General features: G+C 54.1%; 2 protein-coding genes across 2 annotated transcripts in view; both read left to right on the top strand.

The window, feature by feature from the left end:
• The window catches only part of LOC147103006 (uncharacterized), a 27,499-nt gene extending 12,216 nt beyond the window's left edge, over positions 1 to 15,283 (top strand). The window contains exon 5 of the mRNA XM_085964050.1: positions 14,375 to 15,283. Coding sequence (XP_085820176.1) covers positions 14,375 to 15,283 — 909 coding nt within the window. The remainder of the gene's footprint in view (positions 1 to 14,374) is intronic.
• Positions 14,632 to 16,303, top strand: LOC147103007 (noggin-like). Its single transcript, XM_085964027.1, has one exon. It carries the CDS (start codon positions 15,283 to 15,285, stop codon positions 15,916 to 15,918), a length of 636 nt encoding a protein of 211 aa, XP_085820153.1. The 5' UTR covers positions 14,632 to 15,282; the 3' UTR covers positions 15,919 to 16,303.
• Positions 16,304 to 16,595: the final 292 nt, after the last annotated feature.

The following is a 16,595-nucleotide window of genomic DNA, read 5'->3' on the forward strand; positions in this document are numbered from 1 at the left end:
TTTGCTCTATGATGTTCCTTGTGGCTTGATGGCTTTCATTGTATGCCTCCTCCGCTGGGGTCCTGGGCGCGCGGAGCGGGGTCATGAGCCATGTACACAAAGGGTAGCCCTTGTCCCCGATAAGCCATCCCCTTGGTGGAGGCTGTGCCTCGAACATGTCAGCCACAGTAGTCTGGCGCAGGATAAATGCATCGTGGCTGCTTCCTGGGAAGCGGGCATTGACAGCTAGGATGCGCTGCCTGTGGTCACACACCAGCTGTACATTTAGGGAATGGTAGCCCTTCCGGTTGCGGTAATCCTCGGCATTGTGGATAGGTGCCCGCATAGCCACATGCGTGCAGTCAATGGCGCCCTGCACCATGGGGAAGCGCGCGATCCTGGCAAATCCGACTGCACGCTGCTCCTGCCTCTGTCGGGTCATGGGGAAGGAGATAAATTGGTGTCTCCTCGCGAAAAGTGCATCGGTGACCTGCCGGATGCAGCGATGCGCGGCGAACTGGGAGATGTTCGCTATGTCCCCAGCAGCGGCTTGGAAGGAGCCGCTTGCATAAAAGTTCAGAGCCACCGTGACCTTCACTTCCACCGAGAGAGACGTCCTGCACATCAGCTGTGGACGCAGATCTCTGTGAAGCAGCTGGCAGATCTCTGCAACCACCTCCCTTCTGAAGCGCAGCCTCTTAACACAATGCGCTGCAGTCATGGTGAGATAGGATACCTGCTGCCGGTATTGCCTGAGTGGGTAAGGCCTACGTTGCCGACGCCTGATGGCCCCTCTGCGTCTAGGCATGGCTGGCCCTCTCTCACAGCGTCTGCGAGCCCTTCGCACATAATGCTGCAACTGAGGGTTGGACCCCCATACAGCCCCCATAATAAAGTTGAAAACAGTGAAATCAAATGAATCAAATGTCAAAGCACTGGCCAGAAGCCAAAAATACCTCTCCTATGTTGTCCCAAATCAGTAAGCTCTGTCCCTTGGTCTCTGTCCAGAAATCCAAAGCAGTAAAGTCATTGCAGCAAAATGGCTGGGCTTTATAGGTCAGTGTAAGTGCCCTTTAATTAGCACTCCCCGAGGCCCACAGGGCCTCTGTTGCGTTCCACTTCACAGTTCTTAGCAGCGCCATGCCCACATTGGGCGGGCGCCACTGAATTTCCGGTTTGGGGCGCACAAACAGCGTTGCACGACGAGATGACGTCATAAGCTGTGCGCGCAGCTGAGCGGGCGCAAACACTTGGCGCCGGCGCTAAATGTCAACTGAATTTGGGCGTTGGCGCAGATCGGCCTGCGCCCGGGCGCTAAGTGCCTAGCGCTGGAAATATACCCCTCTTATGGCGTTACCGGCTGGCGCAACCAACTGAATTTCTAGGCCAGTGTCTCTAACATACTCACACTGTGTCTCTAATATACACACACACAGTGTCTCTAATATACTCACACACAGTGTCTCTAATATACTCACACACACTGTCTCTAATATACTCACACACTGTGTCTCTAATATACTCACACACACTGTCTCTAATATACTCACACACAGTGTCTCTAATATACTCACACACTGTCTCTAATATACTCACACACAGTGTCTCTAATATACTCACACACTGTGTCTCTAATATACTCACACACACTGTCTCTAATATACTCACACACAGTGTCTCTAATATACTCACACACAGTGTCTCTAATATACTCACACACAGTGTCTCTAATATACTCACACACTGTGTCTCTAATATACTCACACACTGTGTCTCTAATACACACACACACTGTGTCTCTAATACACACACACACAGTGTCTCTAATACACACACACACAGTGTCTCTAATATACTCACACACAGTGTCTCTAATATACTCACACACTGTGTCTCTAATATACACACACACAGTGTCTCTAATATACACACACACTGTGTCTCTAATATACTCACACACAGTGTCTCTAATATACTCACACACAGTGTCTCTAATATACACACACACAGTGTCTCTAATATACTCACAGGGCTCGATTTTGCCAGCGTGGGCGGGCTGAGGCATGTCAGGTGTTTTTCGAGTCCTGAACCCGACTCGTGTGATGTGGAGAAAAAGAGCGATTTTCCCCTAATTGGGCAATTGATTCCCAGTGTGTGGGAACCCCGTAGCCCAATTAATCTTTCCATCCTGAAAGTCACCTCCAGTGATGTCCTCAGTGCTGCTGGATTTAAGGCCTGCAAGCAGCCTTGCTTCTTCTGCAGACTGCAAACCTTATGCCCTTTACTGTGATAGATTCCTCCAGCCATTATGTCCAGCAGTAGGCCAAAGTGTGCTCCAAGGTTCGATGACGCCGCCCTGCAAGCTCTGGTGGAGGGAGCAAGCGGAAATAAGGAGGTGCTCTTCCCTTCCTCAGGGAGGAAGAAGCCTCCCCAGTAGACGAAAGCTGTGTGGATGCAAGTGGCCCAGGAGGTCAACTCTTTGTCTATGTGCCGCAGAACCTGGCTGCAGTGCAGGAAGAGGTTTCATGACCTTCTGCGCACTGGAAAAGTGAGTATGACTTTCCCATCACCCTCAATCAGATCCCCATTGCCTCTCCTCACCAGCACTCAGCTTTAGCAACCTCTTCCTCCACATCCCACTTGACACTGACATCCCTGCACCCTTACCCATTCCCTCTCTACGGTCACATTCACCTAACTATTCGACTATGCAGCCCTCACACTCCCTATCACTGTGATGCTATGAAAACAACTTACAACACACAGGGAGGGCCCTTGGTCTAGCCACCTCACTCCATCTTTGTCTTCTTCTAACCATCAATGATATGGATTCTCTACACTCACTCCTTCATTCTCACTAAAACACCACTTGTCTCCCTCATTGCAAGAAAAGAGAGCCCACAATAAGAGGGAAAGAGCGAGGGCAGGAGGAGGGCCACCCTCAGTAGCCCAGCTCACCCCCTGGGAGGAAGCGGCCCTGGAGGTCGTGGGAGTGGAGGAGGATGCGCAAGTGGGGGATGGACAGACGGGCGCATCAGAGCAAGCTGGTGACAGAATAGTTTATCATCTCTCTCATTGACATTGCATGAGTCACTGATAATGATTCTGATGCTCTAACTGATTGACTTTTGATCATCTGCAATATTCAATGTGCATGTAACCTTTACCTCACATCTCTGACTCTTTCCTTTACTCCCCCACAGGACCATCGAAAGCCCTCGTCCCCACTATCCAGGAGGAACAGCCTGAGCCTCCAGCCTCCTCAGAGGAAGCTGCAACCTCTGAGGGCGCAGCATCAGCAGAATTCAGCGCACCCAGCACCTGCGCAGACACTCGCACCTCGGTGGGACCTTCAGGACATAGAGTAGAATTGTCACCTGGTGTATCACAGCTCACAAGTGAGCATCAGCAAATGGTGGAGACAGAGACAGCAGTGGAGGGTCCTCGTCGGAGGGCGCAGGACGCTCCCAGCTCGGCTCCGCTGCATGTTGACCCTGTGCCTCCGAGTCCATCCAGAGGACAGCGGTGCTGGAATTCCAGGAACAGGTGCAGGAGTCTCTGGCAGGTTTTGTCTCCAGGGTCGCTGCGAGTGTGGAGCGAATGGAGGAGTCCATCGCTAACATGAGTAGAGCCTTTGTGGAGGCGTTGGCGCATGAACGCATCACCACGGAAAGGATGGCAACCTCCCTGGAAAGGATGGCTACCGTAGAGGAGAGGATGGCTACCGTAGAGAGGATGGCTACGGCCATGGAGGAGCTTAGTCGCCAGGGTCTTGAAAACATGGTCATTGTTCACAATAGACTGACATCTCTTGAGGAGCGATGGTCAGCTATTGAGCATACAAACCAGACATTCATGCAAGTCCTCTGGAGTAGGACTTCCAATGCAGAAACGGGTCTTCATGGCCCCCCTGAAGTGCAGCAAGGTGCTGTCAAGCCACTTGCTAGCTCTGAAGTGGGGCTGACCCATGAGAGGGATGTTGGTGGCAGACAGCAAGGAAGTGGGGGCTCCTCTCCAAGCGCTCACACGACCATGCCACTGTAAAGCCCTCGGTCAGAGCCCCACCAGAGTCCTCACCCAACTGAGATCGGCATCTCAACCCCTGCACAGCCGCAGGAGCAGCAGACTGTTGCCGAGCCCTCACAGGTTCACAACCCCAGAGGACGCCCGCCAAAGGTGTCGAGACAGGAGCAGCAGGAGAGTGAGCAAGGGGCTTCCACATCTGCTGAACCCACAGGGGAAGCACCACGTAGGAGCACGCGTAAGAGGAAGATAATGCACAAGTAGTCACAAGGGTAGTCACTTGGGTGTAATGTTATGTTTATTTTTTAAATGCCATCACTTGCTTATTAAAAAATTCTGTTGGCAGACTGTTGCAGTTGTGGTGTGTGTCATTTCGCAAATGGGACTTCCACATTGAGGGCTTAGGGCAACTTACAATTGTCAGTATGGTGGTCAGATTGATAGGAATCCGCAGGTTCTTGGCCATTGTCGATGGTCTGATAAGAATGTGCAAGGCAAAAGTGTTTGATTGTGCAGGCTAAGCAAATCTGGTCAAGATGAGTGCGTCCCTTGCACCCCGGGCAGCAATGTGGTCGCGCGCTGGCGCCTTCTGGCCTGTGCAGCTTCAGGTGGGTGAGCAGCAGCTTGGAGCTCCTGCTATTGGTGCTGCTGTTGTTCAGGGTTCTGCTGCTGCCACGGCTGGTCTTCATCCGAATCTGATGTCCAGGAGGAAAGGAAATAAATGGTTCCCATTCTTCTGGTATATGCCTCAGTTGAGGAAGCGCTCATTCAAGGTGGGGAGAGGGGTTTTCCAGGAGGTCACACTGGAGATGGGTGTCAGGCTCCAAACTTCCACAACAATGAGTAGGCCTGCTAAAAGTTCGCCCAGACCTGAGACAACAAAGTTCTGCCACCTGCAAATGAAGATTGCTGAAAACTCCTTTGTAATGGTGGAGCTGCAGCTGTTAGTAAGCAATCCACTTGTGAGGCCGCCAGGATTAACTGGCGTGTTCCAGAGGAGACGTGCAGCATGTGGGAAAACTGTTAAAATCAGAAAGGCCTCTCAAAATGGTCAAAGCTTCGATGCTGGCCTGAGCGAGAACACTGACGTTGGTGCGCCTATCCTGCCAATGGATTTGCAGGATCTTGTGGAGGCAGCATTGGTGGTACCTCTCCAGTGCTTTGTGATGCCTGCTGTACATGGTCCATGTCTCTGAACATACAGGAGGGCGGGTATCACTGCTGCTCTTTAGACCATGAGCTTGGTGCCGGGTTTGAGGTCCTGGTCTTCAAACACTCTCTTCCTCAGGTGACCGAAGGCTGCACTGGCACACTGAAGGCGGTGTTGTGCTTCGTCATCGACGTCTGCCCTTGTTGACAGTAGGCTCCCGAGGTATGGAAAGTGGTCCACGTTGTCCAAGGCCTTGTCGTGGATTTTGATAATCGGGGAGCAGTACAGTGTGGCGGGTGCAGGTTGGTAGAGGACCTTTGTCTTACGGATGTTTAGTGTAGGCCCATGCTCTCGTACGCTTCGGTGAAGGTGTTAACGATGGTTTGGAGTTCGACCTCCGAGTGAGCGCAGACGCTAATATACACACAGTGTCTCTAATAATACACACCGTGTCTCTAATATACACACAGACAGTGTCTCTAATATACAGTGTCTCTAATATACAGTGTCTCTAATATACAGTGGGGGAGAAATTGGGTGGAGCCGCAAACGGGGCGCCAAGCTCGCCTGGGCGCCGGATTTAGCGCAGCGTTTGGAGCAGTAGCGACCGCCGGAAATTCAGCTTGAGCGCCCCAAGAGGGACACGGGGCGAGGCTCGAGGCGCTCCACGTTCCTCTTAGGGCGCTGAAACTGAATATCGCTGCGCAACGTGCCGCAGAGCCACACGCTGCGGCACGGCGCGCTGCGGTACTGCAGGCCTTCCTCCCGTTCTTAAGGGGGAGGGGCCTGCACCAGTGCGATCCCCGATCATGAGTGCCGGCAAAAGAGCCCGGCACCGAGGAGAAGTGCCGGGCACTCGGGAAACAGCCGGCAATGCCCGGGGGGGGGGGGTTCAGGAGGCCGGGGACGGAGTTGCTGGCAGGCGGCCGCCGGAAAAAACGGCCGCCCCGCACCTCCACCTTAATTTGCGCCACTGCCGCCATAGGAAGGCCCCGTGAACCGGGCGCGATTAGCGAGCGGCGCTACAGAGGCGTTCGCTGCCAAATATCGAGATCGGGGCGGTAGCGGGGCGCTGCGCACACCGATGAGGCGGCGCAGCGCAACAGGTTAACGCCGCCATTAGCGCCCCGCTAAATATCGTGGGAGGCGCGGCCAGTGGCGCTAAAGCCACTGAGTGCCCTCTTTAGGCGCTAACTGGTGGCGCAGCCCACCGAATTTCTAGGCCAGTGTCTCTAATATACACAGTGTAATATACAGTGTCTCTAATATACAGTGTCTCTAATATACACACAGTGTCTCTAATATACAGTGTCTCTAATATATACACAGTGTCTCTAATATACAGTGTCTCTAATATACACATAGTGTCTCTAATATACAGTGTCTGTAATATACACACAGTGTCTCTAATATACACACAGTGTCTCTAATATACAGTGTCTCTAATATATACACAGTGTCTCTAATATACAGTGTCTCTAATATACACATAGTGTCTCTAATATACAGTGTCTGTAATATACACACAGTGTCTCTAATATACAGTGTCTCTAATATACAGTGTCTCTAATATACAGTGTCTGTAATATATACACAGTGTCTCTAATATACAGTGTCTCTAATATACACATAGTGTCTCTAATATACAGTGTCTGTAATATACACACAGTGTCTCTAAACATAGAAACATAGAAACTAGGAGCAGGAGTAGGCCATTCGGCCCTTCGAGCCTGCTCCGCCATTCAACGAGATCATGGCTGATCATCCAAACCCTAGCACCCGGTCCCTACACCGACAGCCATCCCACCCAAGCCCTATCTCCGTAACCCCGTAACCCCACATATTTAATCCCCCCTAACACTAAGGGCCAATTTTTTTTTATCATGGCCAATCAACCTAACCCGCACATCTTTGGACTGTGGGAGGAAACCGGAGCACCCGGAGGAAACCCACGCAAACACGGGGAGAATGTGCAAACTCCTTTTTCAAAAGCAATATACAGTGTCTGTAATATACACACAGTCTCTAATATACAGTGTCTGTAATATACACAGAGTCTCTAATACAGTGTCTGTAATATACACACAGAGTCTCTAATACACAGTGTCTGTAATATACACACAGTCTCTAATATACAGTGTCTGTAATATACACACAGTCTCTAATATACAGTGTCTGTAATATACACACAGTCTCTAATATACTCAGTCTCTCTCTGATATACCATTGAAGGATATTCCTCTAATAGATTTATATATAGACAATAAAAACAGAAAATGCTGAAAATACTCAGCAGGTCAGGCAGCATCTGAGAGCGAAACACAGTTAACGTTTCAGGTCGATGACCCTTCGTCACCCAGCATTTTCTGTTTTTATTTCCAGTATTTGTCTTTTGTTTCTATCGATATCTCTCTGACACAGTTTCACCTCAATCAATAGGCCCGGCTCTCCAAAACTGTTAATCCCAAGGAATCTCCAATCTGCCCCACACTCCACAATCCTGAATGATGTTCCATCCTAAACCTCATTAGAGTTTTGTGGACGAGGAAAAAATAAACTTTCATTACAAAGGAGGTGAAATAAAGTGTAACGTGTTAGACAACCCGCCCTTTATTTCTCAGACGGAGACACAAAGCTTTATTTATTATTGAGAATAACTCTGCTCCAGGGAGGGGATGAGAGAAAGGGAATCTTTGGTTTATGAGCTTGTGGGCGGCTGCACACTGGGAGCCTATGCTTTCTGCCTTCTCTCGGCCCCACTCAGTCTGTGGGCCAGGGCAGGACAGGCCCGCCGTCTCCCGCCGCTCTCAGCAGCAACTGCGCACACAAATAATCAAAGGGCTTGTAAATATTTGGGACGGCTCTTTCTGGGTGCCTGGAATGCACTGTGTGTTTCCATTCCGTGGGGCGGAGAGGCTGATTACATAAGGCCGAAATAGCAGAATTGGATCAGATGGAGCGGTAATAGCGGGGTTTGCGCTGGTGTCTGGAGTCCCTCGATCACACGCTAATGTTTCCACCCTGTCTGTCCCTGAAATCTGGCGGCTGCCCCCAATTAAATTAAATTGTGATTTGAAACAATTCCTGTTTAGAAAATAAACCATCGCCTCTATTTTTAAAAGTTAAACTATTGTGTCTGGGATTGTTGTCAATAAACATGAAAGTGTGATTGTCACTCCCGCGGAGTTCAGCTCAGTCTGGATCGAGACCTTGTATTAAGATTAGGCACTCTGCAGCCTTCCGGACTCAATATCGAGTTCAACAATTTCAGATCATAAGCTCGGCCCCCATTTCATTTTTTCTTGTAATTGTTCCACTCCTTCCCCCCCCACCCCCCCCCCGCCTTTCCTTTTGTTTCTCTCTCACACCTGGCAGCTATCTTTTGCCCTGCCAGTACACTTTACACCTAATCCCAGCCTATTACCATCTCGTCTAGCTTCTAATCTCTTTTACTTCTTTTGTTTCTTTTATTCTTTTGTCCGATCGCAGCCCTGCCTTCGATCTAGTTTCTTTTCTTTCCAGTTTTGAAGAAGGGTCCGACCCGAAACGTCAACTCAAATTTCTCTCCACGGATGTTGCCTGACCTGCTGAGTTTTTCCAGCATTTTCTGTTGTTATTTCTTGTATTAAGATTGTTTATTAAACTTTGTACAGAGAGGACTGTGTCCCCATTCGGGCAAATCCGGCTCCGAGGAAATTGGGTCTCCTTTACATTTGCTGCTAAGTGTTAATTCGCAGCGAGAAGTGTCCCGGTGCTCGTGTCCTGTCACTGTGGAGCAGGCGTTAATACCGCGATATCGTCACTTCATTCGCCGCACCGCGGCGCTCCCATCGCCTTGTTATCATTGCCCGAGAACATCTCCACACACATCCCTAAACACCGGGCTCCTCCCGCCTCCCACAGCCCAAATAAACACACCCGCTTTATAAAGTGAGAGCTTAATACCTTCTCATATTAGTAACTTCCCCTCCCTCACTCACTCACTCACTCACTCTCTCTCTCTCCCTGTTTCACTCTCTCTCAATTTAATTCAATTCAATTCAAATTGCTTTATTGGCATGACAAGATACATCTTATGTTGCCAAAGCACAGAAAAATATGTATGATTGAACACGTAAACGCAGATCTAGACATACAGTGTATAGACAAATATACCCATGTATACATAAATATACACACATATAATATGCATATAATCTTTTCTTAGATTCACTGGTCACTGGTTGTCCCTCTGCTTATGGCAAGCTGTAACATAGTTTGCCGCTAATGTTACGCATTTTCTCTGTTCCCCTAATAGATATGGGAGTTTTTGGTGGTCATTCAAATTTTTGAATTCAGGGCATATTTTTATGAATTTTGGGTAGAAATTCCCCCTTATGTCCTGATAGTTTCCACAAGTTGTGAGGAAGTGCATCTCTGTCTCCACCACTCCCTGACTGCAGTGAGAGCATATCCTGTCCTCTCTGGGCAGCCAGGTCTGCCTGTGTCTGCCTTTTTCGATGGCCTCTCCCTGTTTCACTCCCTCTCTCTCCATTTCTCTCTCTCTCGCCTTCTCTCCCTCTTTCACTCTCTCTGTCTCCCTGTTTCCCTCTCTCCCTCTTTCGCTCTCCCTCTCCCTGTTTCACTCTCTCTCTGTTTCACTCTCTCTCTCCCCCACTGCTGTTATTGCACCGATCTTGGTATCAGTGAATTCCTTCACTGGGAATGTTTGTGGAGATGTGGCTCTCGGTGGGACTGGACACGGCGGTGGGTTCGAGAGGCGCAGCTCAGACCCTCAGGAAACACTTTGCTCAAAGCGCTGATCGCTGGCTCGCCAATCAAAGTGCTGGAGTTTTACAATGACCAGGTCCCAGGGCGGGGAATGGAAAGTGTTTGATGGTCATTTTCGGGCTGCTTTTATTTATTTTTTTAGGGGGGGTCCCGATCGGGAGCCGGTCCTCGGTCAAGGCTCCAGGGAGACTCCGGGGGGTTAAAGTCAATTTAACCCCCTGTTCCCCAGCACAGGCTCCGATCAGCGAACACTCGGTACCGGCAGCAGATAGTCGCTGGCTTCGGACTTTCCGCTCACTGTATTTTCTGTTTTGATGGATGGGGCCGTTTTGTGCTGTTCGGAGTGTCTCTGGTTTGGGGTCCGCAGACCTGTCACCCCGGAGTGGGGCCCAGGCTGACGCAGTCAATTACTGGCCAGGGCGAGGGGTGGGGACCACCCGCACTCTTAAAATGGCCAAACCCAAACTTAGCGGAGGCGACACTAAATTCCGTCAACACCCCCTCCCTCCCCCTCCCCTCACTCATCCTCTCCCTCACCCCCCCCCTCACTCTCCCCTCCCCTCTCTCCCCTCCCCTCTCTCCCTTACTCACCACCTCCCCCTCACTCATCCCCTCCCTCACACTCCCTCCCCCTCCCTCACTTTCCCCCTCCCTCCCCCTCACTTTCCCCCTCCCTCCCCTCTCCCCCTCCCTCCCCTCTCCCTCACTCTCCCCCTCCCTGCTCACTCACCCCTCTCCCTCACTCAGCCATGGCTCAGTTGATAGCACACTTGCCTCTGAGTCAGAAGGTTGTGGGTTCAAGTCCCACTCCCGGGACTTGAGCACATAAAGCTAGGCTGACACTCCAGTGCAGTGCTGAGGAAGCACTACACTATCGGAGGGGCAGTACTGAGGGAGAGCTGCACTGTCTGAGGGGCAGTACTGAGGGAGTGCTGCACTGTCTGAGGTGCTGTCTTTCAGATGAGACGTTAAACCGAGGCCCCGTCTGCCCGCTCAGGTGGACGTAAAAGATCCCATGGCACTGTTTAAAAAAGAGCAAGGGAGTTCTCCCCGGTGTCCTGGACAATATTAATCCCTCAATCAACATCACTAAAACAGATTATCTGGTCATTATCCCATTGCCGTTTGTTGGATCTTGCTGTGCGTAAATTGGCTGCCACATTTCCTACATTACAACAGTGACACCACTTCAAAAAGTATTGGCTGTAAAGCGCTTTGAGACGTCCGGTGGTCGTGAAAGGTGCTATATAAGTGCAAGTCTTTCTTTCTCCCCCTCCCTCACTCATCTCCTCTGCCCCTCCCTCACTCACTGCCCTGTTTACTGCAGGTATATCTACTAAATCTCCTCTTAGCCTTCTCTGCTCTAAGGAAAACAATCCCAGCTTCTCCAGTCTCTCCACATAACTGAAGTCCCTCATCCCTGGAACCAAAATCTCTTCTGCACCCTCTCCAAGGCCTTGACATCCTTCCTAAAGTGCGGTGCCCAGAATTAGCCACAATCCTCCAGCTGGGGCCCAACCAGTGATTTATAAAGGTTTAGCACGACTTCCTTGCTATTGTACTCTGTGCCTCTATGAATAAAGCCAAGGATCCCGTGTGCTTTTTAACAGCCTTCTCAACTTGTCCCGTCACCTTCAATGATTTGTGTACGTTCACCCCCGGGTCTCTCTGTTCCTGCACCCCCTTTAAATTGTCCCCTTTAGTTTATATTGTCCCTCCTCATTCTTCTGACCAGAATGTATCACTTCACACTTCTGTGTTAAATTGCATCTGCCGCATGTCTGCCCATTTCACCAGTCTGGCTGTGTCCTCCTGAAGTCTGTTACTATCCTCCTCACTGTTTACTACATTTGAGTTTCGTATCACCTGCAGACTCTGAAATTATGCCCTGTATACCCAAATCCAGGTCATTAATATACATCAAAAAGAGCAGTGGTCCTAATACCAACCCCTGGGAAACACCACTGTACACTTCCCTCCAGTCTGAGAAACAACCGTTCACCACTACTCTCTGCTTTCTGTCCCTTAGCCAGTTTCTTGTTCACACTGCCTCTGTCCCTTTAATCCCATGGGCGTTAATTTTGTGAACAAGTCTATTGTGGTATTTTGACAATCGCCTTTTGAAAGTCCATATACACAACATCAACTGCACTACCCTTATCAACCCTCTCCGCTACTTCATCAAAGAACTCCATCAAGTTCGTCAAACACAATTTTTCCTTCAATAAATCTGTGCCGACTTTCATTTATTAACCCATACTTTCCCAAGTGACAAGTAATTTTATCCCAGATTAATGCCTTTAAAAGTCCCGGTCTCGGTGAGTCCCGGTCCCGGTGAGTTCCGTTCTTGGTGAGTCCCGGTCCCTGTGAGTCCTGGTCTCAGTGAGTCTTGGTGAGTCCCGGTCCTGATGTGTCCCAGTCTCGGTGAGCCCCGGTGTCGGTGAGTCTCGGTCTCGGTGAGTCCCGGTCCCGGTGAGTTCCGTTCTTGGTGAGTCCCGGTCCCTGTGAGTCCTGGTCTCAGTGAGTCTTGGTGAGTCCCGGTCCTGATGTGTCCCAGTCTCGGTGAGCCCCGGTGTCGGTGAGTCTCGGTCTCGGTGAGTCTCGGTCTCGGTGGGTCTCGGTCCCGGTGAGTCTCGGTCCCGGTGAGTCTCGGTCCCGGTGAGTCCTGGTCCCGGTGAGTCTCTGTCCCGGTGAGTCTCGGTCCCGGTGAGTCTCGGTCCCGGTGAGTCCTGGTCCCGGTGAGTCTCGGTCTCGGTGAGTCTCGGTCCCAGTGAGTCTTGGTCCCAGTGAGTCCTGGTCCCGGTGAGTCTCAGTCCCGGTGAGTCCTGGTCCCGGTGAGTCTCGGTCCCGGTGAGTCCTGGTCCTGTTGAGTCTCGGTCCCGGTGAGTCTCGGTCCTGGTGAGTCTCGGTCCCGGTGAGTCCCGGTCCCGGTGAGTCTCGGTCCCGGTGAGTCCTGGTCTCGGTGAGTCTCGGTCCCATTGAGTCCCGGTCCCGGTGAGTCTCGGTCCCGGTGAGTCCTGGTCTCGGTGAGTCTCGGTCCCGGTGAGTCCCGGTCTCGGTGAGTCTCGGTCTCGGTGAGTCTCGGTCTCGGTGAGTCTCGGTCTCGGTGAGTCTCGGTCTCGGTGAGTCTCGGTCTCGGTGAGTCTCGGTCTCGGTGAGTCTCGGTCCCGGTGAGTCCCGGTCTCGGTGAGTCTCGGTCTCGGTGAGTCTCGGTCTCGGTGAGTCCCGGTCTCGGTGAGTCCCGGTCTCGGTGAGTCTCGGTCCCGGTGAGTCCCGGTCTCGGTGAGTCTCGGTCTCGGTGAGTCCCGGTCCCGGTGAGTCTCGGTCCCGGTGAGTCCTGGTCTCGGTGAGTCTCGGTCCCGGTGAGTCCCGGTCTCGGTGAGTCTCGGTCTCGGTGAGTCCCGGTCTCGGTGAGTCCCGGTCCCGGTGAGTCCCGGTCTCGGTGAGTCCCGGTCTCGGTGAGTCCCGGTCCCGTTACTGACTGGAATTTGGGGATCCCTGTTCCACACACAATTGATGAGGGATAGGGTTCTCTGCTTGGGATGGGCCAGTAGGGAGGTGGTCCCCAGGACAAGGAGGGGTCCTCCGAAGGAGGGGAGCAGAGGAGAGGAGAGGGGTTGGGAGGGGAGGGGGAATGGAAGGGTAGGATGAGGAGGGGATGAAAGGGGTGGGGATAGGGAGGGGAGGGGAGAGGAGGGGAGGGGAGGGGAGAGGAGGGGAGGGGAGGGGAGAGGAGGGGAGGGGAGGGGAGAGGAGGGGAGGGAGGGGAGGGAGGGGAGAGGAGGGAGGGGAGGGGAGGAGGAGAGGGGAGGGCAGGATGAGGAGGGGATGAAAGGGGTGGGGATAGGGAGGGGAGGGGAGGGGAGAGGAGAGGAGGGGAGGGGAGGGGAGGGGAGAGGAGGGGAGGGGAGGGGAGAGGAGAGGAGGGGAGGGGAGGGGAGGGGAGGGGAGGGGAGAGGAGGGGAGGGGGAATGGAAGGGTAGGATGAGGAGGGGATGAAAGGGGTGGGGATAGGGAGGGAGGGGAGGGGAGGGGAGGGGAGAGGAGGGGAGGGGAGAGGAGGGGAGGGAGGGGAGGGGAGGGGAGAGGAGGGGAGGGGAGGGGAGAGGAGGGGAGGGGAGGGGAGAGGAGGGGAGGGGAGAGGAGGGGAGGGAGGGGAGGGGAGAGGAGGGGAGGGGAGAGGAGGGGAGGGAGGGGAGGGGAGAGGAGGGGAGGGGAGGGGAGAGGAGGGGAGGGGAGGGCAGGTCCCTGTTTCTTCCTGCCCGCTGTCCCCCACTTGTTGCCAGAATTGCAGCAGAGGTTGGTTTGCTGCCGCGGAGCCGGTTTGGAGTTTGACGGCGGGGTCTCCAGGACAAGATGCGGCCCCAGGACACCGGGCGGGGGCTGCGGTCTCGCCTGAGCGGCTCCAGACAATCAGAGGTTCTGCAATGGGACCGGCTCCGCCGATAAAAGCTCCGAGTGAAACCGCCTGGTCGCAGTTTGCCTCCGGCTGGGAGCGGAGCCAGTGTCCCGGCCCCGAGATTCTCCGCACCCGCCCAGGACACGGCTGCGCTCGGGGGGGCTGGAGACCCGCGGAACCCCGCAGAGACCATCGGGACCCGCAGAGACTCTCGGAACCCCGCAGAGACCATCGGGACCCCGCAGAGACTCTCGGAACCCCGCAAGAGCCATCGGGACCCCGCGCAGAGACCATCGGAAACCCGCAGAGACCATCGGGACCCCGCAGAGACCATCGGAAACCCGCAGAGACCCGCGGAACCCCGCAGAGACTCTCGGAACCCCGCAGAGACCATCGGAACCCCGCAGAGACTCTCGAACCCCGCAGAGACCATCGGGACCCCGCAGAGACTCTCGGAACCCCGCAGAGACCATCGGAACCCCGCAGAGACCATCGGAACCCCGCAGAGACCATCGGAACCCCGCAGAGACCATCGGAAACCCGCAGAGACTCTCGGAGACCCGCAGAGACCATCGGAAACCCGCAGAGACTCTCGGAGACCCGCAGAGACCCGCGGAACCCCGCAGAGACCCGCGGAACCCCGCAGAGACTCTCGGAACCCCGCAGAGACCATCGGAAACCCGCAGAGACCATCGGAAACCCGCAGAGACTCTCGGAGACCCGCAGAGACCCGCGGAACCCCGCAGAGACTCTCGGAACCCCGCAGAGACCATCGGAAACCCGCAGAGACCATCGGAAACCCGCAGAGACCATCGGGACCCCGCAGAGACCATCGGAAACCCGCAGAGACTCTCGGAGACCCGCAGAGACCATCGGAAACCCGCAGAGACTCTCGGAGACCCGCAGAGATTCCCGGAGACCAGCAGAGATTCCCGGACTCTCGCCCTTGGATGCCGGATTGATGATGGATCGCTCCCCCTACCTGCTGCCTCTCTACCTCGGGCTGTGGGGCCAGCTGGTATTCGGACAGCATTACCTGCTCCTCCGGCCCTCGCCCAGTGACCACCTGCCGCTGCTGGAGCTGCTGGAGCTGCCGGACCCCGAGCTGGACCCCAAGGAAAGCGACCTGGACGAGGCGACCCTCCGCCAGAAGCTGGCGTCAGATTTCGACCCCGACTTCATGTCGCTGACACCCCCCGAGGGCGGGCGGACTGTCCCGGACCCCGGGCCCGTCCCGCGGGTCGAGCTGGGCCCCCGGCAGCGGCTGAAGGGGAAGGGGCGGCGGCTGCGGCAGTGGCTGTGGGGCCGGACTCGCTGCCCGGTCACTCACCGCTGGCGGGACCTGGGCCGCCGCTTCTGGCCTCGCTTCATCAAAGAGGGCCGCTGCTCCCGGCGCCGCTCCTGCTCCTTCCCGCAGGGGATGAGCTGCAAGAAAACCAAGTCCGCCAGCAAGACCGTGCTGAGGTGGCGCTGCCCGCACCGGGACCGGGACCGGGAGCAGCACCGGGAGCGGGTCTGGGAATCGCACCGGGAGCGGGTCTGTCGCTGGGTCCCGGTGCGATATTCCATCATCTCCGGCTGTAGCTGCTCCTGTTGAGCGGCCCCCCGGGACCGGGACCGGGACAAGTCCCCGATACTCGGGGTCCCGGGAATGCGGATCCGCTGTAACTGCCGCAGGTTGAAATGTTCACCTTTTCCAAGCTCTGGGAAGCTGTGAGTGAAACTGAGCGGGGAAACCAGCCCCGGGACAGAGCGAGACTTCACCTCAGTATTGAGAGAATGTGAAGGGTTAATCTTGTCACCAATCTGCGATTTATTCCTGTTCTGTAAACTGATAACAAACCACTAGCGGAGCCGCTGTCCCGGTCTTCCTCCGGGAGCCTGGCCGCACTGAGTGGTCGTGGGCCCAGAAACTGCCCACTTCTCAATTAAAATGTTATTTTTAGCAACTGGACCAGCGGAAGAATTTATTTAAAAATAGAATTACACAACATCTCAGAGGGGAGGGGGGGAGAGTCAGCACCTTCAGGGGAGGGGGGAAGAGAGTCAGCACCTTCAGGGGAGGGGGGAGAGAGTCAGCACCTTCAGGGGAGGGGGGGAGAGTCAGCACCTTCAGGGGAGGGGGAGGAGAGTCAGCACCTTCGGGGGGGGGGGGGAGAGAGTCAGCACCTTCAGGGGAGGGGGGAGAGAGTCAGCACCTTCGGGGGAGGGGGGAGAGAGTCAGCACCTTCAGGGGAGGGGGGAGAGAGTCAGCACCTTCAGGGGAGGGGGGGA

The sequence above is a fragment of the Somniosus microcephalus genome, chromosome 21 (genome assembly GCF_052327205.1).
Source record: "Somniosus microcephalus isolate GS21.2 chromosome 21, FLI_Smic_1.0, whole genome shotgun sequence".
NCBI lineage: Eukaryota > Metazoa > Chordata > Chondrichthyes > Squaliformes > Somniosidae > Somniosus > Somniosus microcephalus.